This window comes from Schistocerca cancellata, chromosome 2 (genome assembly GCF_023864275.1).
Source record: "Schistocerca cancellata isolate TAMUIC-IGC-003103 chromosome 2, iqSchCanc2.1, whole genome shotgun sequence".
In the NCBI taxonomy this organism is placed as follows: domain Eukaryota; kingdom Metazoa; phylum Arthropoda; class Insecta; order Orthoptera; family Acrididae; genus Schistocerca; species Schistocerca cancellata.
The window spans coordinates 990800654-990825113 of NC_064627.1; the positions used below are offsets into that span (position 1 = coordinate 990800654).

Below are 24460 nucleotides of genomic sequence, written 5' to 3' on the forward strand. Positions count from 1 at the left end.
GGAGTGTACAAAATTCACATTCATTTTCAGAATGGGCAAGAGTCACTGCAGGTGTGCCACATGGATCAATATTGGGTCCACTGCTGTTGTTCTATCTAAATGATCTTCCAACATACAACCAAGGAATAGAAACAGATATCTCTGCTGACAATCCAAGTATTATAATCAAGCCTAATGGAGTAACTTAAACAATTTAAAATATAAATATTTTTTTGAAAATTAATAACTGGTTCCCTGCAAATGGATTTTTACTGAATTCAGGTACAACTGAATACATGCATTTGAGTACTGTGCAAGGCCTGCCCACACTATTAGAAATAATGCGTGAGAGTAAATCAATTACACAAAAATTTATAATTTTCATTATTCATCATATAAGAATTCCTGAGTTTGGAATTCTATGATGTGCAGATTATGTGTAAAAGTACTTTGAATAATAAATCAATAAAAATAAAACAGACAGTGAAATCTAAACTACACTTTATTTTTAGTTCTATCAATACTGCAAGTTATAAACTCTTGGTGCTCCTGGAAATTCCGTCATTACTGTTGTCCCTCGTCATTCCAAGTCACTGTACAACATCAAGTATATGAGAAATGCACATAAAAACATGCTATGACTGTTGTCATTGGAATGTAAGACTAACAGACTTTGGCAACAATGATAGATCATATTTAAAACCAAATATCCTCAATATTATGACTATTGTTAAATTGAAACATGAAACTGTGAGAACTTTGGCGAAGTACTGTTTTGCACTGGAAACCAAAACATTATGACCCTCTGCATAACAGAATGTTAGTCCACATCTAGAACTAAATACAAAAGTAATTCTGCATGAAATGGATTCAAAAAGTTTCTTAATGTATGTGACACCAGATATATACCACACATGCAGCTACTGTGTACTAAGGGCCAGCTGCTTGCGGTCCATATGATCACTAGAATTACTCTCCACTCATCTGTTCTGCTTATATACATTTCTTACCACATCATGTGACTGGAACACCACAAGGTGGTATTCATTTTGCAGTGAGCAGTACTTCTAATATTTTGGCTCTGTATACATCATACGGAAAGTTCTGGCAGAACGTAAATAATAGTTTACGAATGGAAGTAACAACTAACCAAATAGGGGGAGCATTGAATTGCTTACAGGCACACAAAAAATAAAGAAAAGATTGCTATCTTTTGGACGAATCCTTGTCTGTGTTACAATGCACATGCCACCCCCCCCCCCCCCCCCCCCCCCCACACACACACACACACACACACACACACACACACACACACACACACACACACAGAGAGAGAGAGAGAGAGAGAGAGAGAGAAGACAACAAATGTTGCAGTGTATCAAGCAGTTCCTTTGAAATACCATTCAGAAGCAGACTGATGCTCGGGAGCCTCTGTACTGGTCGTATTAACAATTCCTGAAGACTTTGGCGGCCACATTCTGGCTTTGTTTGACATATCTTCAGAAATGCATGAAAACGTGGTTTTGTTTGATCACACATTACCAGCATTTCTTTGGTGTTCTCGAAGAAGTTTACGAATGGTGGATATGCTTTGACTAGATCTGGTACCTGAAAAATGAAACAAAGTTCACAAAAAATCAGCCATTTAAAATTGACACAATTTTTGCAAAATTTTGTCGTGCGCGCGCGCGTTGTGTGTGTGTGTGTGTGTGTGTGTGTGTTGGGATGATGATGATGATAAACAAACAAACAAACAAATGTAAGGCACTCTACGGCCCTCCCATATCTAAAACCTATCTCTGAGGGAATACACACCTTCTCTTTAACTCAATCACTTGTCTTCATTTAAGTGATACGGATTTGTGTTTGTTAAAAGATTTTGTTTGGGCCCTCCAAAGCAACAGACAAATTTGTTACTAAATCCTTACTCTTACCTGGCATACAGCACATTGTACACTGATAACACTTGGCTAGTGTATCAAAACCAACAGCTAAATTTGCACAGTATTTCCTACTGCATTAAAAATTGTTGGGGGGGGGGGGGGGGGGAAGCAATAAAACTCTTATGAACAGTGGAGGCAAACAATTATTAAAAGACATACATTCACGGCAAATTCTCTTGCTCCTTTCTCCCCTCACTCTTTCCACCTGATATAACCCTCCCCTCAATCCATCTGCATTGCCAGCTCAATACAGATGCACCCCTAGTATTCAGTGAGTTATTTACCTTTATTCCATAAATTACTTACACATAACGAGAAATTTTAATCACAAGGTTTAAGAAGAATCATCTTATTACAGCAGCAAAAGCACAATACTTGCTACAACTCATTTAAACCCAAGACCGGGAACGCTGTTTCATCAACTATTTCAGGTGTTAGCCTTAAAAAAAGAAAGGAAATAAAAGACATGAAGAACAAAATCTTAACAAAAGGAAGTGAATGTGTACATCGCAAAACTGCTAAGTGGATCTCTAACCAAGTTGAGATAGGTAAAGATCTATTTACAAGGCAACAGCAGATAGACAGATTGGCAAAAACATTAGTATTTGACATTTTTATTACCCGTACCCTCTAAAATTTCTAAATCTAACCTGCAGACTGTGTTCTTGCGTATCCTCATTCCTGAGATTACAGATGACACTAGCGTAATTTCACCAATCTTTTTGATATTGTTTGAACAAACAAAAATTAAAACATAGTTCAGACAACTTCTGCAGTATTTACAGCTCTTACTTCTAATGTAGAAATCATAGCATCTTTGTTTAGTTGTGTCAATGTACAAAAGACTCATTACTGAGGACAAGGTAACAAGGTACGGCTATAGAGCTGCTTGTGGGAGCATGCTGGGACATGGTGGGGACAGGATAGAGCTGCTATACACTGAACCATGATTGATTGTAGTTCGTACAGGTCAAGACAAACATGGGTATTGCTTTGTTGTGGTTCTAAGTGACAGTTGCGGTACACGCAGGCATGTGCTTTGTGCTTGATGAACGCACGCGTCCCACAAATTACGTCTCTCACTTGCTTGTGTAGAATTTGTCACTCATCACAACCATCAGCCCTGACAACTCACAACAAGTGGAATCAAAATTCACTAAATAACTCACTAAGATACCATATAACACTCAAATTGCATGTAATATTCACAGCAGAGCACTGCTGAACACTCACTGGTTGCTACAAAACGTGACTTAGTTGCGCATAACCGGCCAACTGTAGGTGCAGCCAGGAGGTTTGACCAGGGTGTGTGTCCAGACGGCACAATGTGTGAAGCAGTCACTTCAGTGAAACATGATGTGTTGGGCAGCATATTCAGCTATTCGGCAGTACAGCTGTCTCTTGGCCACAGTGTCAGTGGCTGCTCATGCAGATAAGCGGCTTGTTGGTTTCTAAGCCCTTTTAGAACACAGCACAGTGGTTGCAGTTTAGTTTGTCGATCACATGACTGCTTTAACAGGTAGCCCTGTCTTTGATGGGACAGGTGACGCTTGGGAGGTGGAAGACCGGTCCCATACATCCCGGGGCCTCTCTCGAACCTCCCCAGATCTCAACTTTCTTTTTTCGTCTGAAATTACCTATCCTATTGTTTGTTCACTGATACTGATTTGTAACCAGGCCCGTTTGTCTTCAATTTCGCGCCTTTGTTTTATAAACCTTCTAATCTAACTTTTAGTTCCCTCATATCTTTCTCAATTTCCATAATCCATCACATACTGCTCAAACTGTTCCATAATTTCTCTGTAATTCTGTTGATGATTTTTTTTCCCCCTTATGTCCTGATCAGATGACCAAAGAACTAAGTGTGTTTTTTCCTTATCACGATCATAAGTAGTTCAATTTCCTTGCAGACTGATCCATTAGAAGCTAGCACTGTCCATTTTTTTATGCATCTTTTGATTACTTTTCTTCCTTTCTTAAGTTTTCTTCTTTTTTGCGTAGTGTTTCAGTTAGCATAAATTCTGTCCCCCCCCCCCCACACACACAGATTTACTTTGAGGCAGATTTTCAGCATTCAGCACTGTTTCCTGCAGTAATTTATACTTGTTACTGAGTTTCCTGTATCTTCTTGTTGAATTTCCTGAATGCCACTAGACAAGACAGCCAGGTAATTAGTGAAGCCCAGGCAGTTTAAATTTGTGTTACCTTTGTGCGTTCCATTTGTCATATTTGTGTGAATCCTCTACCATTCTCACATTATATACTCCAATATATAGGTGAGCAGCAGATGTTACATGCAGTTTCCCTGTCTGAAACCTATTTGTATGGGAAATGGCTCAGAAAGTTCTACTCTCACCCTGACTCTATAGATTTTGTATTTGTTGGTGTGGGTTCTTCCCAGATGACTAATTTTGACTGGAGCCTAAAATATTTGTATGAAAACCATGATATGAATTCTTAAAATATTGAAAGCTTGTTGGAAATGGCTTGTTTTGTCTGCTGCAACATACTAACACTAATTTTAGTTATTATTTATTCTGCACGGCATCTCAACAATCTGAGGTCTCCTTGGCATTCAACTACTTCTTGCTGAAGTAATTGTTTGACAAACTTAAGAACATATTTTCTATTCTGTCTACTATATACATCACTGTAGTTACCTGGATTTCTCTTATATCCTTTTTTGGAGTGGGTGTGTTACATCAGTAATCCAATATTCAGAGATTTTTTCTCTTATCTAGCTTCTGTATGGGGCTGTGCCACTGGTTATTTCCACATTTCTGCAAACATATCTTCTATTTTTCAGCTGCTTGGCCACTGCTTTCACCTCTTCAGTGTTGCTTATATCGATATGGTGTCTATTCTTTCGGACATGTCTGAAAGAACAGACACCATTGATGACCTGCAGCCATCTAGAACGAAATTAGAATTATATCAATACCTTCAGCTGCTGACGGGCGTTGATATAAATCAACGGGGACAGGTGAAAATGCGTGCCCCAACCGGGACTCGAACCCGTAATCTCCTGCTTACATGGCAGACACTACATCCATCTGAGCCACCGAGGGCACAGAGAATAACGTGACTGCAGGACATTCTCACCTTGTATGTCCACACACTACGTCCGTAGTATCCCACCCCAACACACTCATTACTCGTGGAAGACATTCTTACCAAGTCCCGTAAGAGTTCCGGGTATATGTGTGCATCCGCACAGAAGGAGGAGGTCATGGCTGGTATTGCCAGAACTATATACTTGTATGGATATGGTGTCTGTTCAACATATCCATATAAGTTTATAGTTCTGGCAATACGAGCCATGACCTCCTCCTCCTCCTCCTGTGCGGATGCACACGTATTCTCCGAACTCTTGCGAGACTTGGTAAGAATGTCTTCCACGAGTAATGTGTGTGTGTTGGGGCATGCGAGAGATAGTCCCTGCCGTCACACTATCCTCTGTGCCCTCGGTCGCTCAGATGGATAGAGCATCTTCCGTGTAAGCAGGAGATCCCGGGTTCGAGTCCCGGTCAGGGCACACATTTTCACCTGTCCCTGTTGATATATATCAATGCCCGTCAGCAGCTGAAGGTATTAATATAATTCTAATTTAATTCTTCAGTGTTGGGTGTTTGTGTGTTTAGGACTGGTCTTTATTGGGATTTCAATGTTGACTTTTTAAAGTTTCTGAGACTCTTCATACTTCAAAACTTACCGATTGCTTTTGTCACAATTTCAACCTTCTCTTCGTTATTATGTGTCATTTTCCCTTCTTCATTTTTCAGCATTAACTGCGAGGGCTGTCTTTTTATAGTTGTTTTCCAAATGTTTTTTAACTGTTTCTGGAATTGGTATTGTGGTAGTTTTCTTCTACTGAGTTGATCACATCTCATATTGTCTCTTGACTCACCAGATAGTTTGAGTGGATTTTTTCTGGTATTTTGGATGACATTGTCTTCTGTTTTGTGGGTCTGAAATTTTAGCCGTGCCTGGTGTCTTTCTTCATGAACTGTCACATTCTGAGTCCACATCTTATATGAGGATTTAAGAGAGCAACATTTTCAGCTTCTTGTTTGATACTTTGTATATTTTCTTCTAAACTGTACATAAATTTTACAAGTTCTATGATTTCTTGATAATTATTATTTCTAATTAATTGATGTAAGTCATAATTCCTCATTTATTCGTTGGTTTTCAGTTTATTCTTCTTTCTGGTGGGAATTTAGTTATGATTCTGGCTTTGGAGTGGTCTGAACTGGTGTTTATTCCTCTTAGTACCTTAATACTGCAAAATTCTCTGTGAAAAGATTTGACAATGTTTACGTGGCCCAGCTGCACTTTTTTCCTTACCCAGTCAACATGTTCTCAAGTTTTAAGCTTGCTTTATCTTGTTTTGAAGTATGTTGATGTGAAGATGAGGTTATGCTGTCTGCAAAAGTTCCTTTGTCTGCCCTATTGGTACCTTTCTGTAGAGACCATTTATGGATTTTATATATAGAGGGAAACATTCCACGTGGGAAAAATATATTTAAAAAGAAAGATGATGAGACTTACCAAACAAAGGCGCTGGCAGGTCGATAGACACACAAACAAACACAAACATACACACAAAAATCTAGCTTTCGCAACCAACGGTTGCCTCGTCAGGAAAGAGGGAAGGAGAAGGGAAGACAAAAGGATATGGGTTTTAAGGGAGAGGGTAAGGAGTCATTCCAATCCCGGGAGTGGAAAGACTTACCTTAGGGGGAAAAAAGGACAGGTATACACTCGCACACACACACATATCCATCCGCATATACACAGACACAAGCAGACATTTGTAAAGGCAAAGAGTTTGGGCAGAGATGTCAGTCGGGACGGAAGTACAGAGACAAAGATGATGTTGAAAGACAGGTGAGGTATGAGCGGCGGCAGATTGAAATTAGAAATTAGCGGAGATTGAGGCCTGGCGGATAGCGAGAAGAGAGGATATGCTGAAGGGCAAGTTCCCATCTCCGGAGTTCAGACAGGTTGGTGTTAGTGGGAAGTATCCAGATAACCCGAACGGTGTAACACTGTGCCAAGATGTGCTGGCCGTGCACCAAGGCATGTTTAGCCACAGGGTGATCCTCATTGCCAACAAACACTGTCTGCCTGTGTCCATTCATGCGAATGGACAGTTTGTTGCTGGTCATTCCCACATAGAACGCTTCACAGTGTAGGCAGGTCAGTTGGTAAATCACGTGGGTGCTTTCACACGTGGCTCTGCCTTTGATCGTGTACACCTTCCGGGTTACAGGACTGGAATAGGTGGTGGTGGGAGGGTGCATGGGACAGGTTTTACACCGGGGGCGGTTACAGGGGTAGGTGCCAGAGGGTAGGGAAGGTGGTTTGGGGATTTCATAGGGATGAACTAAGAGGTTACGAAGGTTAGGTGGACGGCGGAAAGACACTCTTGGTGGAGTGGGGAGGATTTCATGAAGGATGGATCTCATTTCAGGGCAGGATTTGAGGAAGTCGTGTCCCTGCTGGAGAGTCACATTCAGAATCTGATCCAGTCCCGGAAAGTATCCTGTCACAAGTGGGGCACTTTTGGGGTTCTTCTGTGGAAGGTTCCGGGTTTGAGGAGATGAGGAAGTGGCTCTGGTTATTTGCTTCTGTACCAGGTCGGGAGGGTAGTTATGGGATGCAAAAGCTGTTTTCAGGTTGTTGGTGTAATGGTTCAAGGATTCAGGACTGGAGCAGATTCGTTTGCCACGAAGACCTAGGCTGTAGGGAAGGGACCGTTTGATGTGGAATGGGTGGCAGCTGTCATAATGGAGGTACTGTTGCTTGTTGGTGGGTTTGATGTGGACGGACGTGTGAAGCTGGCCATTGGACAGGTGGAGGTCAACGTCAAGGAAAGTGGCATGGGATTTAGAGTAGGACCAGGTGAATCTGATGGAACCAAAGGAGTTGAGGTTGGAGAGGAAATTCTGGAGTTCTTCTTCATTGTGAGTCCAGATCATGAAAATGTCATCAATAAATCTGTACCAAACTTTGGGTTGGCAGGCCTGGGTAACCAAGAAGGCTTCCTCTAAGCGACCCATGAATAGGTTGGCGTACGAGGGGGCCATCCTGGTACCCATGGCTGTTCCCTTTAATTGTTGGTATGTCTGGCCTTCAAAAGTGAAGAAGTTGTGGGTCAGGATGAAGCTGGCTAAGGTAATGAGGAAAGAGGTTTTAGGTAGGGCGGCAGGTGATCGGCGTGAAAGGAAGTGCTCCATCGCAGCGAGGCCCTGGACATGCGGAATATTTGTGTATAAGGAAGTGGCATCAATGGTTACAAGGATGGTTTCCGGGGGTAACAGACTGGGTAGGGATTCCAGGCGTTCGAGAAAGTGGTTGGTGTCTTTGATGAAGGATGGGAGACTGCATGTAATGGGTTGAAGGTGTTGATCTACGTAGGCAGAGATGCGTTCTGTGGGGGCTTGGTAACCAGCTACAATGGGACGGCCGGGATGATTGGGTTTGTGAATTTTGGGAAGAAGGTAGAACGTAGGGGTGCGGGGTGTTGGTGGGGTCAGGAGGTTGATGGAGTCAGGTGAAAGGTTTTGTAGGGGGCCTAAGGTTCTGAGGATTCCTTGAAGCTCCGCCTGGACATCAGGAATGGGATTACCATGGCAAACTTTGTAAGTAGTGTTGTCTGAAAGCTGACGCAGTCCCTCAGCCACGTACTCCCGACGATCAAGTACCACAGTCGTGGAACCCTTGTCCGCCGGAAGAATGACGATGGATCGGTCAGCCTTCAGATCACGGATAGCCTGGGCTTCAGCAGTGGTGATGTTGGGAGTAGGCTTAAGGTTTTTTAAGAAGGATTGAGAGGCAAGGCTGGAAGTCAGAAATTCCTGGAAGGTTAGGAGAGGGTGATTTTGAGGAAGAGGAGGTGGGTCCCGCTGTGACGGAGGACGGAACTGTTCCAGGCATGGTTCAATTTGGATAGTATCTTGGGGAGTTGGATCATTAGGAGTAGGATTAGGATCATTTTTCTTCGTGGCAAAGTGATATTTCCAGCAGAGAGTACGGGTGTAGGACAGTAAATCTTTGACAAGGGCTGTTTGGTTAAATCTGGGAGTGGGGCTGAAGGTGAGGCCTTTGGATAGGACAGAGGTTTCGGATTGGGAGAGAGGTTTGGAGGAGAGGTTAACTACTGAATTGGGGTGTTGTGGTTCCAGATTGTGTTGATTGGAATTTTGAGGTTTTGGAGGGAGTGGAGCTGGAAGTGGGAGATTGAGTAGATGGGAGAGACTGGGTTTGTGTGCAATGAGAGGAGGTTGAGGTTTGCTGGAATGGTTGTGAAGGGTGAGTGAGTTGCCTTTCCGGAGGTGGGAAACCAGGAGATTGGATAGTTTTTTAAGGTGGAGGGTGGCATGCTGTTCTAATTTGCGGTTGGCCTGTAGGAGGATGCTCTGAACAACCGGTGTGGATGTGGGAGAGGAAAGATTGAGGACTTTTATTAGGGACAGGAGTTGATGGGTGTGTTGATTGGCTGAGTGGATGTGTAGGTGAAGGATTAGGTGGGTGAGGGCAATGGATTGTTCGGTTTGGAACTGGTATAGGGACTGATGGAAAGAAGGGTTGCAGCCAGAGATGGGAACTTTAAGTGTGAGGCCTTTGGGGGTGATGCCAAATGTCAGACAAGCCTGAGAAAATAAAATATGGGAGTGTAATCTGGCTAGGGCGAAGGCATGTTTGCGGAGGGAATGTAAATAAAACTTAATGGGGTCGTTGTGGAGGTGTTGTGAGGGTGACATGGTACTAGAAGGTGGAAAGTGGAACACGAGGCTGAAATGAAAATGAAAATAAATATAAAAATATATGGGGAGAGATAAAGGTAAAACTAGAAATCAAATGGAGATCTGGTGTGAAAAAAGGCGAAAAAGGGTTGGTTAGAGCTGGGCTATGTTGATCCTATGGTGAACTTGTGTAGGTAGATAATGATGTGCATAAAGGTTAGGTGGTTGTGTTGCCGCCAAAACACGTTAAAGGGTGGAGAAATGCGGGAAAATTTCGAAAAAACTACGTGAGGATGTATTAAAAGGGTGGTTTGGTGGTGGCAGATTATGGAAATGAAGCTAACAATTGTCTGATGAAGAAATAATGACGTTAAAACCTGCGGGAAGCGGCTAAAAATGATCGATGATGTGAGAAAAACGGAAATGGAAATAAAGCAAAAGATATTAAAACTGGCCGAAAAGGTTGTTTAATAGCTGAAAGGAACTGTTTGTGAACTGGAAACAGCGGATTTTATAGCAGCGGTAGTGTTGAAAGCGGAAAAAAAATTTTTGGTTATGGTTTGGAAGTGGGTTACGTATTATTACGTATAATTGAGTATATATCGGCGGGATAAAATTGTATTCTGGATTACGGTAAAAAAGGAGAAGGTGAATAGAAAGTAAAACTGCTGGCAAAAACAGAAGGAGGAAATAAGATGACAGAAAAGACTACGAAATGTAACAGTGACAATAACAATAACAATAACAAACGTGATTGTTGGGTTCAAATTAATGATATGAATATAATAGAGGGAAACATTCCACGTGGGAAAAATATATTTAAAAAGAAAGATGATGAGACTTACCAAACAAAGGTGCTGGCAGGTCGATAGACACACAAACAAACACAAACATACACACAAAAATCTAGCTTTCGCAACCAACGGTTGCCTCGTCAGGAAAGAGGGAAGGAGAAGGGAAGACAAAAGGATATGGGTTTTAAGGGAGAGGGTAAGGAGTCATTCCAATCCCGGGAGCGGAAAGACTTACCTTAGGGGGAAAAAAGGACAGGTATACACTCGCACACACACACATATCCATCCGCATATACACAGACACAAGCAGACATTTGTAAAGGCAAAGAGTTTGGGCAGAGATGTCAGTCGGGACGGAAGTACAGAGGATATATATATATATATATATATATATATATATATATATATATATATATATATATATACACACACACCTAAAAACAAAGGTGATGTGACTTACCAAATGAAAGTGCTGGCAGGTCGACAGACACACAAACGAACACAAACATACACACAAAATCCAAGCTTTCGCAACAAACTGTTGCCTCATCAGGAAAGAGGGAAGGAGAGGGAAAGACGAAAGGATGTGGGTTTTAAGGGAGAGGGTAAGGAGTCATTCCAGTCCCGGGAGCGGAAAGACTTACCTTAGGGGGAAAAAAGGACGGGTATACACTCGCGCACACACACACACACATCCATCCACACATATACAGACACAAGCAGACATATTTAAAGACAAAGAGTTTGGGCAGAGATGTCAGTCGAGGCAGAAGTGCAGAGGCAAAGATGTTGATGAATGACAGGTGAGGTATGAGTGGCGGAAATTTGAAATTAGCGGAGATTGAGGCCTGGTGGATAACGGGAAGAGAGGATATATTGAAGAGCAAGTTCCCATCTCCGGAGTTCGGATAGGTTGGTGTTAGTAGGAAGTATCCAGATAACCCGGACGGTGTAACACTGCGCCAAGATGTGCTGGTTGTGCACCAAGGCATGTTTAGCCACAGGGTGATCCTCATTACCAACTAACACTGTCTGCCTGTGTCCATTCATGCGAATGGACAGTTTGTTGCTGGTCATTCCCACATAGAATGCATCACAGTGTAGGCAGGTCAGTTGGTAGATCACGTGGGTGCTTTCACACGTGGCTCTGCCTTTGATTGTGTACACCTTCCGGGTTACAGGACTGGAGTAGCTGGTGGTGGGAGGGTACATGGGACAGGTTTTACACCGGGGGCGGTTACAAGGGTAGGAGCCAAAGGGTAGGGAAGGTGGTTTGGGGATATATATATATATATATATATATATATATATATATATATATATATATATAATAGAGGGAAACATTCCACATGGGAAAAATATATTTAAAAAGAGAGATGATGAGACTTACCAAACAAAAGCGCTGGCAGGTCGATAGACACACAAACAAACACAAACATACACACAAAAATCTAGCTTTCGCAACCAATGGTTGCCTCGTCAGGAAAGAGGGAAGGAGAAGGAAAGACAAAAGGATATGGGTTTTAAGGGAGAGGGTAAGGAGTCATTCCAATCCCGGGAGCGGAAAGACTTACCTTAGGGGGAAAAAAGGACAGGTATACACTCGCGCACACACACACATATCCATCCACACATACACAGACACAAGCAGACATTTGTAAAGGCAAAGAGTTTGGGCAGAGATGTCAGTCGGGACGGAAGTACAGAGGCAAAGATGATGTTGAAAGACAGGTGAGGTATGAGCGGCGGCAGATTGAAATTAGAAATTAGCGGAGATTGAGGCCTGGCGGATAGCGAGAAGAGAGGATATGCTGAAGGGCAAGTTCCCATCTCCGGAGTTCAGACAGGTTGGTGTTAGTGGGAAGTATCCAGATAACCCGGACGGTGTAACACTGTGCCAAGATGTGCTGGCCATGCACCAAGGCATGTTTAGCCACAGGGTGATCCTCATTACCAACAAACACTGTCTGCCTGTGTCCATTCATGCGAATGGACAGTTTGTTGCTGGTCATTCCCACATAGAACGCTTCACAGTGTAGGCAGGTCAGTTGGTAAATCACGTGGGTGCTTTCACACGTGGCTCTGCCTTTGATCGTGTACACCTTCCGGGTTACAGGACTGGAATAGGTGGTGGTGGGAGGGTGCATGGGACAGGTTTTACACCGGGGGCGGTTACAGGGGTAGGAGCCAGAGGGTAGGGAAGGTGGTTTGGGAATTTCATAGGGATGAACTAAGAGGTTACGAAGGTTAGGTGGACGGCGGAAAGACACTCTAGGTGGAGTGGGGAGGATTTCATGAAGGATGGATCTCATTTCAGGGCAGGATTTGAGGAAGTCGTATCCCTGCTGAAGAGCCACATTCAGAATCTGATCCAGTCCCGGAAAGTAACCTGTCACAAGTGGGGCACTTTTGGGGTTCTTCTGTGGAAGGTTCCGGGTTTGAGGAGATGAGGAAGTGGCTCTGGTTATTTGCTTCTGTACCAGGTCGGGAGGGTAGTTACGGGATGCAAAAGCTGTTTTCAGGTTGTTGGTGTAATGGTTCAAGGATTCAGGACTGGAGCAGATTCGTTTGCCACGAAGACCTAGGCTGTAGGGAAGGGACCGTTTGATGTGGAATGGGTGGCAGCTGTCATAATGGAGGTACTGTTGCTTGTTGGTGGGTTTGATGTGGAAGGACGTGTGAAGCTGGCCATTGGACAGGTGGAGGTCAACGTCAAGGAAAGTGGCATGGGATTTAGAGTAGGACCAGGTGAATCTGATGGAACCAAAGGAGTTGAGGTTGGAGAGGAAATTCTGGAGTTCTTCTTCACTGTGAGTCCAGATCATGAAAATGTCATCAATAAATCTGTACCAAACTTTGGGTTGGCAGGCCTGGGTAACCAAGAAGGCTTCCTCTAAGCGACCCATGAATAGGTTGGCGTACGAGGGGGCCATCCTGGTACCCATGGCTGTTCCCTTTAATTGTTGGTATGTCTGGCCTTCAAAAGTGAAGAAGTTGTGGGTCAGGATGAAGCTGGCTAAGGTAATGAGGAAAGAGGTTTTAGGTAGGGCGGCAGGTGATCGGCGTGAAAGGAAGTGCTCCATCGCAGCGAGGCCCTGGACATGCGGAATATTTGTGTATAAGGAAGTGGCATCAATGGTTACAAGGATGGTTTCCGGGGGTAAGAGACTGGGTAGGGATTCCAGGCGTTCGAGAAAGTGGTTGGTGTCTTTGATGAAGGATGGGAGACTGCATGTAATGGGTTGAAGGTGTTGATCTACGTAGGCAGAGATGCGTTCTGTGGGGGCTTGGTAACCAGCTACAATGGGACGGCCGGGATGATTGGGTTTGTGAATTTTGGGAAGAAGGTAGAAGGTGGGGGTGCGGGGTGTTGGTGGGGTCAGGAGGTTGATGGAGTCAGGTGAAAGGTTTTGTAGGGGGCCTAAGGTTCTGAGGATTCCTTGAAGCTCCGCCTGGACATCAGGAATGGGATTACCATGGCAAACTTTGTAAGTGGTGTTGTCTGAAAGCTGACACAGTCCCTCAGCCACGTACTCCCGACGATCAAGTACCACAGTCGTGGAACCCTTGTCCGCCGGAAGAATGACGATGGATTGGTCAGCCTTCAGATCACGGATAGCCTGGGCTTCAGCAGTGGTGATGTTGAGAGTAGGATTAAGGTTTTTTAGGAAGGATTGAGAGGCAAGGCTGGAAGTCAGAAATTCCTGGAAGGTTAGGAGAGGGTGATTTTGAGGAAGAGGAGGTGGGTCCCACTGTGACGGAGGACGGAACTGTTCCAGGCATGGTTCAATTTGGATAGTATCTTGGGGAGTTGGATCATTAGGAGTAGGATTAGGATCATTTTTCTTCGTGGCAAAGTGATATTTCCAGAAGAGAGTACGGGTGTAGGACAGTAAATCTTTGACAAGGGCTGTTTGGTTAAATCTGGGAGTGGGGCTGAAGGTGAGGCCTTTGGATAGGACAGAGGTTTCGGATTGGGAGAGAGGTTTGGAGGAGAGGTTAACTACTGAATTGGGGTGTTGTGACCCACAACTTCTTCACTTTTGAAGGCCAGACATACCAACAATTAAAGGGAACAGCCATGGGTACCAGGATGGCCCCCTCGTACGCCAACCTATTCATGGGTCGCTTAGAGGAAGCCTTCTTGGTTACCCAGGCCTGCCAACCCAAAGTTTGGTACAGATTTATTGATGACATCTTCATGATCTGGACTCACAATGAAGAAGAACTCCAGAATTTCCTCTCCAACCTCAACTCCTTTGGTTCCATCAGATTCACCTGGTCCTACTCTAAATCCCATGCCACTTTCCTTGACGTTGACCTCCACCTGTCCAATGGCCAGCTTCACACGTCCGTCCACATCAAACCCACCAACAAGCAACAGTACCTCCATTATGACAGCTGCCACCCATTCCACATCAAACGGTCCCTTCCCTACAGCCTAGGTCTTCGTGGCAAACGAATCTGCTCCAGTCCGGAATCCTTGAACCATTACACCAACAACCTGAAAACAGCTTTTGCATCCCGTAACTACCCTCCCGACCTGGTACAGAAGCAAATAACCAGAGCCACTTCCTCATCTCCTCAAACCCGGAACCTTCCACAGAAGAACCCCAAAAGTGCCCCACTTGTGACAGGTTACTTTCCGGGACTGGATCAGATTCTGAATGTGGCTCTTCAGCAGGGATACGACTTCCTCAAATCCTGCCCTGAAATGAGATCCATCCTTCATGAAATCCTCCCCACTCCACCTAGAGTGTCTTTCCGCCGTCCACCTAACCTTCGTAACCTCTTAGTTCATCCCTATGAAATTCCCAAACCACCTTCCCTACCCTCTGGCTCCTACCCCTGTAACCGCCCCCGGTGTAAAACCTGTCCCATGCACCCTCCCACCACCACCTATTCCAGTCCTGTAACCCGGAAGGTGTACACGATCAAAGGCAGAGCCACGTGTGAAAGCACCCACGTGATTTACCAACTGACCTGCCTACACTGTGAAGCGTTCTATGTGGGAATGACCAGCAACAAACTGTCCATTCGCATGAATGGACACAGGCAGACAGTGTTTGTTGGTAATGAGGATCACCCTGTGGCTAAACATGCCTTGGTGCATGGCCAGCACATCTTGGCACAGTGTTACACCGTCCGGGTTATCTGGATACTTCCCACTAACACCAACCTGTCTGAACTCCGGAGATGGGAACTTGCCCTTCAGCATATCCTCTCTTCTCGCTATCCGCCAGGCCTCAATCTCCGCTAATTTCTAATTTCAATCTGCCGCCGCTCATACCTCACCTGTCTTTCAACATCATCTTTGCCTCTGTACTTCCGTCCCGACTGACATCTCTGCCCAAACTCTTTGCCTTTACAAATGTCTGCTTGTGTCTGTGTATGTGTGGATGGATATGTGTGTGTGTGCGCGAGTGTATACCTGTCCTTTTTTCCCCCTAAGGTAAGTCTTTCCGCTCCCGGGATTGGAATGACTCCTTACCCTCTCCCTTAAAACCCATATCCTTTTGTCTTTCCTTCTCCTTCCCTCTTTCCTGACGAGGCAACCATTGGTTGCGAAAGCTAGATTTTTGTGTGTATGTTAGTGTGTCTATCGACCTGCCAGCGCTTTTGTTTGGTAAGTCTCATCATCTCTCTTATATATATATATATATATATATATATATATATATATATATATATATATATATATATATATATATATAATAGAAGGAAACTTCCATGAAGGAAAAATATACCTAAAAACAAAGATGATGTGACTTACCAAATGAAAGTGCTGGCAGGTCGACAGACACACAAACGAACACAAACATACACACAAAATTCAAGCTTTCGCAACAAACTGTTGCCTCATCAGGAAAGAGGGAAGGAGAGGGAAAGACGAAAGGATGTGGGTTTTAGTCCTTTTTTCCCCATAAGGTAAGTCTTTCCGCTCCCGGGACTGGAATGACTCCTCCCTTAAAACCCACATCCTTTCGTCTTTCCCTCTCCTTCCCTCTTTCCTGATGAGGCAACAGTTTGTTGCGAAAGTTTGAATTTTGTGTGTATGTTTGTTTTCCTTTTTTGTGTCTGTCGACCTGCCAGCACTGTCATTTGGTAAGTCACATCATCTTTGTTTTTAGGTATATATATATATATATATATATATATATATATATATATATAATAGAGGGAAACATTCCACGTGGGAAAATATATTTAAAAAGAAAGATGATGAGACTTACCCAACAAAAGCGCTGGCAGGTCGATAGACACACAAATAAACACAAACATACACACAAAACTCTAGCTTTCGCAACCAATGGTTGCCTCGTCAGGAAAGAGGGAAGGAGAAGGAAAGACAAAAGGATTGGGTTTTAAGGGAGAGGGTAAGGAGTCATTCCAATCCCGGGAGCGGAAAGACTTACCTTAGGGGGAAAAAAGGACAGGTTTACACTCGCACACACACACATATCCATCCACACATACACAGACACAAGCAGACATTTGTAAAGGCCTTTACAAATGTCTGCTTGTGTCTGTGTATGTGTGGATGGATATGTGTGTGTGTGCGAGTGTAAACCTGTCCTTTTTTCCCCCTAAGGTAAGTCTTTCCGCTCCCGGGATTGGAATGACTCCTTACCCTCTCCCTTAAAACCCAATCCTTTTGTCTTTCCTTCTCCTTCCCTCTTTCCTGACGAGGCAACCATTGGTTGCGAAAGCTAGAGTTTTGTGTGTATGTTTGTGTTTGTTTGTGTGTCTATCGACCTGCCAGCGCTTTTGTTGGGTAAGTCTCATCATCTTTCTTTTTAAATATATATATATATATATATTTAAAAAGAAAGATGATGAGACTTACCAAACAAAAGCGCTGGCAGGTCGATAGACACACAAACAAACACAAACATACACACAAAAATCTGGATATGTGTGTGTGTGTGCGCGAGTGTATACCCGTCCTTTTTTCCCCCTAAGGTAAGTCTTTCCGCTCCCGGGACTGGAATGACTCCTTACCCTCTCCCTTAAAACCCACATCCTTTCGTCTTTCCCTCTCCTTCCCTCTTTCCTGATGAGGCAACAGTTTGTTGCGAAAGCTTGAATTTTGTGTGTATGTTTGTGTTCGTTTGTGTGTCTGTCGACCTGCCAGCACTTTCATTTGGTAAGTCACATCATCTTTGTTTTTAAGTATATTTTTCCTTCGTGGAATGTTTCCTTATATACATATATATATATATATATATATATATATATATATATATATATATATATATATATATATATATATATATATATATATATATATTACACACACACACTGTTTAACTGAACATTTAACTTGATTCCTAGGTTATCAAAATAATGACTAGAAACATTAAGAATAGAATTTCTAAAAACAGAATTTTGTTAACATTAAACATAAATTTAAATGGTAGGAAGTCTTTTGTGAAGGTTTTAAGGTTTTAGTCTGGGGTGTAGCCTTATGAGGAAATGAATCATAGACAGTAAACATTTCAGACAAGAAGAGAACAAAACATTTCAAAACATGTTGCTATACAAGATTGCTGAAGACTAGATATGTGGATCAAATAACTGATGAGGAGAAATTGAATAAAACTGCGGAAAAAAGGAATTTATGGCACAACATGACAAGGAGAAATGATCAGCTGTTAGAATACTCCGAGGCATCAACAAATTGTGAATTTGGTAATGGATGGAAGTGTGGAGGATTAAATATGTAAAGGAGACAAAGGCTTAAATACAGTAACCAGATTCAAATGGATTTAGGTTGCAATAGTTATGCAGAGGTGAAGAAGCTTGCATAATATACACTAGCATGGAGATCTGCATCATACTGGTTTTCAAGCTGAAGAAAACAGAAACACCAACAACAACATTTAATAACAGGTCCAGCTACTCTTTCCCGTGTCACACATGACAGCCATGTTCAAAAACATCAAAAATTTACAGGATTTTTTGCAGTCATTGTCACTTACATATTTCAGAAATATTTTTCCAATGCTGGTTTCCTCTTTCCAACTGGCTGCAGCTGAGCGTAGTTCTTCCAACATTTGTTTGTGTACTTCATAGATAGGAGGAAGGTTTCCAAAAATTATTTTTAATTCAGTGTTATTCAACAGCGCACCACCCTGTTCTGATACATCCTCCAATGGGCTCTTGAACAGCTGCCAAAAAGAGATGCACAGTTATTAAACACAATACAAAACAGACTCAACCTGCAATAAACACCTGATTAGGCATAAGATTTGTGTATAATTCTCACACAGCCACATAAATTGTCACTAATACAGCAAAAACAATGTAAAATCTGGGCAGTCTGGCCTCACTGGGACGAGGGAATGATCTCAGTTGGGTTGGATAGTGAGGGTATAAAAAAGGGTGAGGGGCGGGAAAGGGGATGGATACAAATTTGCCAGCGGTCTTTCACATGGACAGACAGCTTGTTAGTGGTAATGCCCACAGAATGCCACACAGTGGTTGCAGCAAAATAGGCTGCTTTCACGTATGGCCCTGCCTTTCATGGTGCAGGAAATTCCTAGAATGGGTGGTACCACCTACAATGGATTTTCTCTGATAGACAACAACATCCAGCAATCTACTTTTAAATGTGCCTGTCTGCCACTCAATGCAGTCCTTTTTTTTTCTTTATGGTGCCTAGTAATCGAACTACACTTACACAACTATTCTATAATCCATAATTATGTATATGACACTATTTCTATACCATTCCACTCTCTAACAGTGTGTGGGAAAAACAAACACTTCAATCTTTCTGTGCAAGCTCTGATTTAACCTATTTTATTATAATGAGCATTTCTCCCTTTGTAGATGGCTGTCAACAAAATATTTCATTCGGAAGAGAACACTGGAGAATGAAATTTCGTGACGAGGTCTCTCCACAACAAAAGACATCTTTGTTTTAATGATTGCCACCACAATTATCACATCTGTGACACACACTCCCTATTTTACGATAATAAAAATTGAGCTGACCCTCTTTGAACGTTTTTGATGTGGTCTGTCAATCCTATCTGGCATGAATTGCATAGTGCACAGCAATAATCTAGCACATGACAGACACACAAGAATAGTGTAGGCAGTCTCTTTAGTATATTTATTGCATCTTCTATTTGTTCTTCCAATAAAACACAATCTTTGGTGTGCTTTACCCACAACAATATTTGTGTGATCATTCCAAATTGAGTTGCCATAATTCTAATTCCTAGGTATTTAGTTAAACTGACAGCATTTAGATTTCTCTGTTTTGTCGTGTATCTGAAATTTAATGGATTCCTTTGAGTACTCACATGAATCACTGTATACTTTTCCTAATTTAGGGTCAATTGCCACTTTTCACACAACTATGTTGCCCAAATCATTTTGCAATTTATTTGATATCTGATGACTTTACAAGATGGTAAATTACAGCACTACCTATAAACAATCTCAGAGGCTGCTATATTGTCTCCTAAATTGTTAATATATATTAGGAGCACTGGAGGGTCTGTAACACTTCCTTGGGGAAAGCAAGGTAACACTTCCGTTTTCTTTGATGACTTCTTGTTAACTGTGGTCCTTGCGACTGACAATCACGAATATAGTCACTCAGTTGAGACTGTACTTCATAGACATACAATCTGATTACAAATCACTTGTGACGAACAATATCAAAAGCCTTTTGGAAATCTAGAAATATGGAATCAATCCGAGATACCCTACCCATATAACTCATTACTTCATGAGAACAAAGAACTAGTTGCGTTTCAAAAGAACAAATTTTCTGAATTCGACCTGACTGTGTGTCAACAGATCTTTTATCTCGAGGTATGTAATTATAATATTCAAACACAGTATATGTTATAAAATTCTAATGCAAATCTATGTCAGTGATATGTGTCTGTAAATAGTCAGATAACTCCTACTTCCCGTCTTTGAGTTCTGGTGCAACCTGTACATCTTTCCAGTATTCAGGTATGAATCGCTTAAGTTGGTAAGTATGGAGATATTGTATCAGCTTACGCTGAAAGGAACCTAACTGTCATACAATCTGGACTGGAACACTTGCCTTTATTAAGCGAGTTAAGCTGTTTAGCTACACAGAGGATAACTACTTCAAAATTACTGATGTGGGCAGTTGTCATCAACAAAATATTTCATTCGGAGGAGAACACTTGAGAGTGAAATTTTGTGAAGAGATCTCGCCACAACAAAAGACATTCTGGAATATTTATTTCGCCTTCTTTGGTGAAGGAATTTGAGAAAACCATACTTGGTAACTCTGCTTTAGAGGAACTATCATTCGTTAACATTAGCATCCCTACTGCACAGTACAGGTATTGTGCCTTACCACTGGTGTACTTTATATATAACCAGAATCGCTTTGGATTTTCTGCCAACTTTCAGGACTGTTTCGTTGTGGTAACTATTAATTGCATCTCACATTGAAGTTCACAATTAATTTCAAGCGTCTGTATAACTTTGTCAATCCTAAGGATTTTGCCTTCTTTTAAATATGCCATCTTTTTTTGTTGATTCTGCAACAGTGTTGTGACCTGTTTTGTGAAACACGGGAAATCAGCCTTGCCACACACTTATTTTGCACAAATCTCTTCATTGCTGCTGATACTATTTCTTTGAATTTAAGCCACATCTGGTCCACACTTTCATATTTGGTTTGGAAGGAATGGAGTCTGTCTCCCAGGAAGGCATCAAGCAAATTTTATCTGCTCCACTGAGGAGAGGTATCAATGTCGGTCAGTTAGGTCTGGTACAAAGTCGGCGTTCCAAAACATCCCAAAGGTGTTCTATAGGATTCAGGTCAGGACTCTGGGCAGGGCAGGCAAGTCCATTACAAGGACATTATTGTCGTGTAACCACTCCACCACAGGCCGTGCATTATGAACAGGTGCTCAATTGTGTTGAAAGATGCAATTGCCAGCCCCGAATTGCTCTTTAACAGTGGGAAGCAAGAAGGTGCTTAAAACATTAATGTAGGCCTGTGCTGTGATAACACAATGTTCTTCCACTGTTCAATCATCCGATTTTACGCTCCTTACACCAAGTGAGGCATTGTTCGGCATTCACTGTTGTGATGTGTGGTTTATGAGCAGCCGCTCGAGCATGAAATCCAAGTTTTCTCACCTCCCGCCTAACCGTCACAGTACTTGCAGTGGATCCTGATGCAGTTTGGAATTCCTGTGTGATGGTCTTCAACTGTCGGCAGTCTCTGCCAGTCAACAGATAACGTCGGCCTGTAAGTTTTTGTGCTGTACATGTCCCTTCACGTTTCCACTTCACTATCACATTGGAAACAGTGGACCTAGGGATGTTTAGGAACCTGGAAATCTCGCATACAGATGTATGAAGCAAGTGACACCCAATAACCTGACCACGTTCGAGGTCCGTGAGTTCCGCGGAGCGCCCCATTCTGCTCCCTCCCGATGTTTAATGGCTACTGAGGTCACTGATATGGAGTACCTGGCAGTAGGTGGCGGCACAATGCACCTAATATGAAACAGACATATTTTTTGGGGGTTTCCAGATACTTTTGATCACATAGTGTGGCTGACTGAAACCAGAGAGAATCTCTTCTGAATCAAAGTGGCACACATAACTAGTACACACATGAGCCATCACTTGCAGCTGGCTGCATACTGTGCTCTTTGTGGCATCTAGAAGGATCTGTTTCACATCTTGGATGACTCACCCCAGTATGCACACTTTGTCTATGCAATTTAAGGATGCTGCTGATGGGCATCATTTTGGGGGACCTCTCCTCGGTAACCATGTCCTTAATGGGGCCCATTATGTGCATAATTTTGGAGCTCCCAATTACTAATAATCCCACCCTCTATAATTGCTCAGATCTTGCAGGCTGAGAGGCTTCCTCTAAAATGAGACAAGTGGCTGCATCTGGTTCAGAATTTTTATCAACCACAGATAGCACCTTAAACCTGTTTATAGATAAACAGAGGGATTGGGGGGAGGGGTTGTAGTGCAAAGACTGGAATCTTGCTTTTAACATTTAGAAATGTAAAATTCTGCAAACTGAAAAAAAGCTTAGAAATCTATGACCATAAAATCAATGAGTCACTGTTGGAATCACCCACCTCATACAAATGTCTGGATGATGCACTTTGTAGGGATACGAAACCACATAGGCTCAGTTGCAGGTAAAGCAAATGGTAGGCTTCAGTTTATTGGTAGAATACTTGGGAAAGTAATCAGTCTACTAAGGAGATTGATTACAAATCACTTGTGCGACCCATTGTAGAATATTACTAAACTGTGTGGGACCCATACCATATAGGACTAACAGGAGATATGGAACATGTACAGAGGAGGACAGCATGAATGGTCACAGATTTGTTTGACCCATGGGAGAGTGTCACAGAGATCCTGAAGAAACTAAAGTGGAAGGCTTTTGAAGACAGACAAAGTATCCAGAGAAAGCCTACTTACAATGTTTCAAGAACTGGCATTAAATGATTATTCTATAAATACACAAATCCCTACTTATCGCCCATGTACGGATCGTGAGGAAACGGTTAGACTAATTACTGCATGCATGCAAACTTACTGTTGTCCATAGGTGAATGGAACGGGAAGAAACTCAAATATTTGTTACAGTGAGGTCTCAACTTCTGCCATCCACTTTATAGTGGTTTTCAGAGTTCAGGTGTAGATGTAGATATCAGAACACTGTGCCTAGGAAGCTCACAAACACGCAAGAAATTTAAGAATGAAACTAATAACCACACAAGCAACCGAAAACACTTCACTCCTGTTTGGAGTTCGTAACTCATTGTTATTCCATCAGTAATACAGATGTTTTCCAAAAATTAACCCAATGTATTCTACAACACAGACACATGGCATCTCTGTGGGCTCTTATACACACCATTGCCACCCAGGCGGTGAGCACATAGTAGAGAGCTGTGAGTGTGTGTATCTGGGAACAGTGAGGCCATAACCAACAACTAAGGTATAGCTTAAAACAAAAAGTACACTTTCATTCAAATATATTTACATATGCATTACCACACAAAACTTTTCGTTGTGTGATATGTTTTTAAACTCTTTAGGATGGACTATTTCCATCACCATTTCTCTTGAATTGTTTACAAATGAATCACTGTCATCAACAAAATCATTGCCTCACTTATTTTCACCTACACATTCCTCTAAAAAAACTACAATCTATTCCCTAATAACGACTGTGCATGATGATCTTTTGTGCCTACTAAATTGAACATATTAATTAAAACCTTTTTCTCCATACAACTGCTACAGTTTTCAACACCAAGTTAACACAGGCATCAACAGATGACAGTACTATGCAGCACTGATGCCTATACAGTCATATTTGAGAACGTAGCATATGAGAGCTACAAAACGTTAGCCCAATTAGGCTTGACATTGGAGTTGAAAACAAGGTGCAGTGTGGAGCACCGCTCACCACTGGAATGGGAAGGGTAATTTCAATATTTGTGTATTAATTCATCCTACAACTGAAGACATTACTACTTTTGTCAAATAGAATAACTGGGTACCTGTACATTTGTTTACCTGGGATAGTCTTACCTAACACAAAATTCACTGAATTAACTGGCAGCGATATTTCTGTAAGCAGTGTACATACAACAGTTAAATATGAAGAGTAAACCTCACTATGTCATATGCAAATAAGTAGCAATATCAATACGTCCGTGATAAGCTTAAAAAAAATTTCCTGTCCCTCCTACAGATAGATGTTTCTACAGTGTCAAGATCTTAGCGAAGGTACTTCACCTGAAGCACCAAGGATGAAGTTGCATTTCAAAATGCATATTGGGTGGCAAAATAAATATTTGTAGAACAGAAGACTGATTTTGAAAGAGAGAGAATGGCTGCTAGTCCTTACTTTAAGGAGCCAAAATTGCAGTAATGCTTGTAGGAGCACACATAAGAGAAAAAACTATCCTAGCTTTCAGAATTATTAGTTCCT

General features: G+C 42.3%; 1 protein-coding gene across 5 annotated transcripts in view; it reads right to left on the reverse strand.

Annotated features, from left to right (window-relative positions):
- The window catches only part of LOC126162966 (protein ECT2), a 231247-nt gene that overhangs the window by 69156 nt on the left and 137631 nt on the right, over positions 1-24460 (reverse strand). For all 5 annotated transcript variants that reach the window (XM_049919808.1, XM_049919806.1, XM_049919807.1 and 2 more), the window contains 2 exons: positions 18450-18638; positions 1380-1587 (listed from right to left, as the gene is read on the reverse strand). In XM_049919808.1, coding sequence (XP_049775765.1) covers positions 1380-1587; positions 18450-18638 — 397 coding nt within the window. The remainder of the gene's footprint in view (positions 1-1379; positions 1588-18449; positions 18639-24460) is intronic.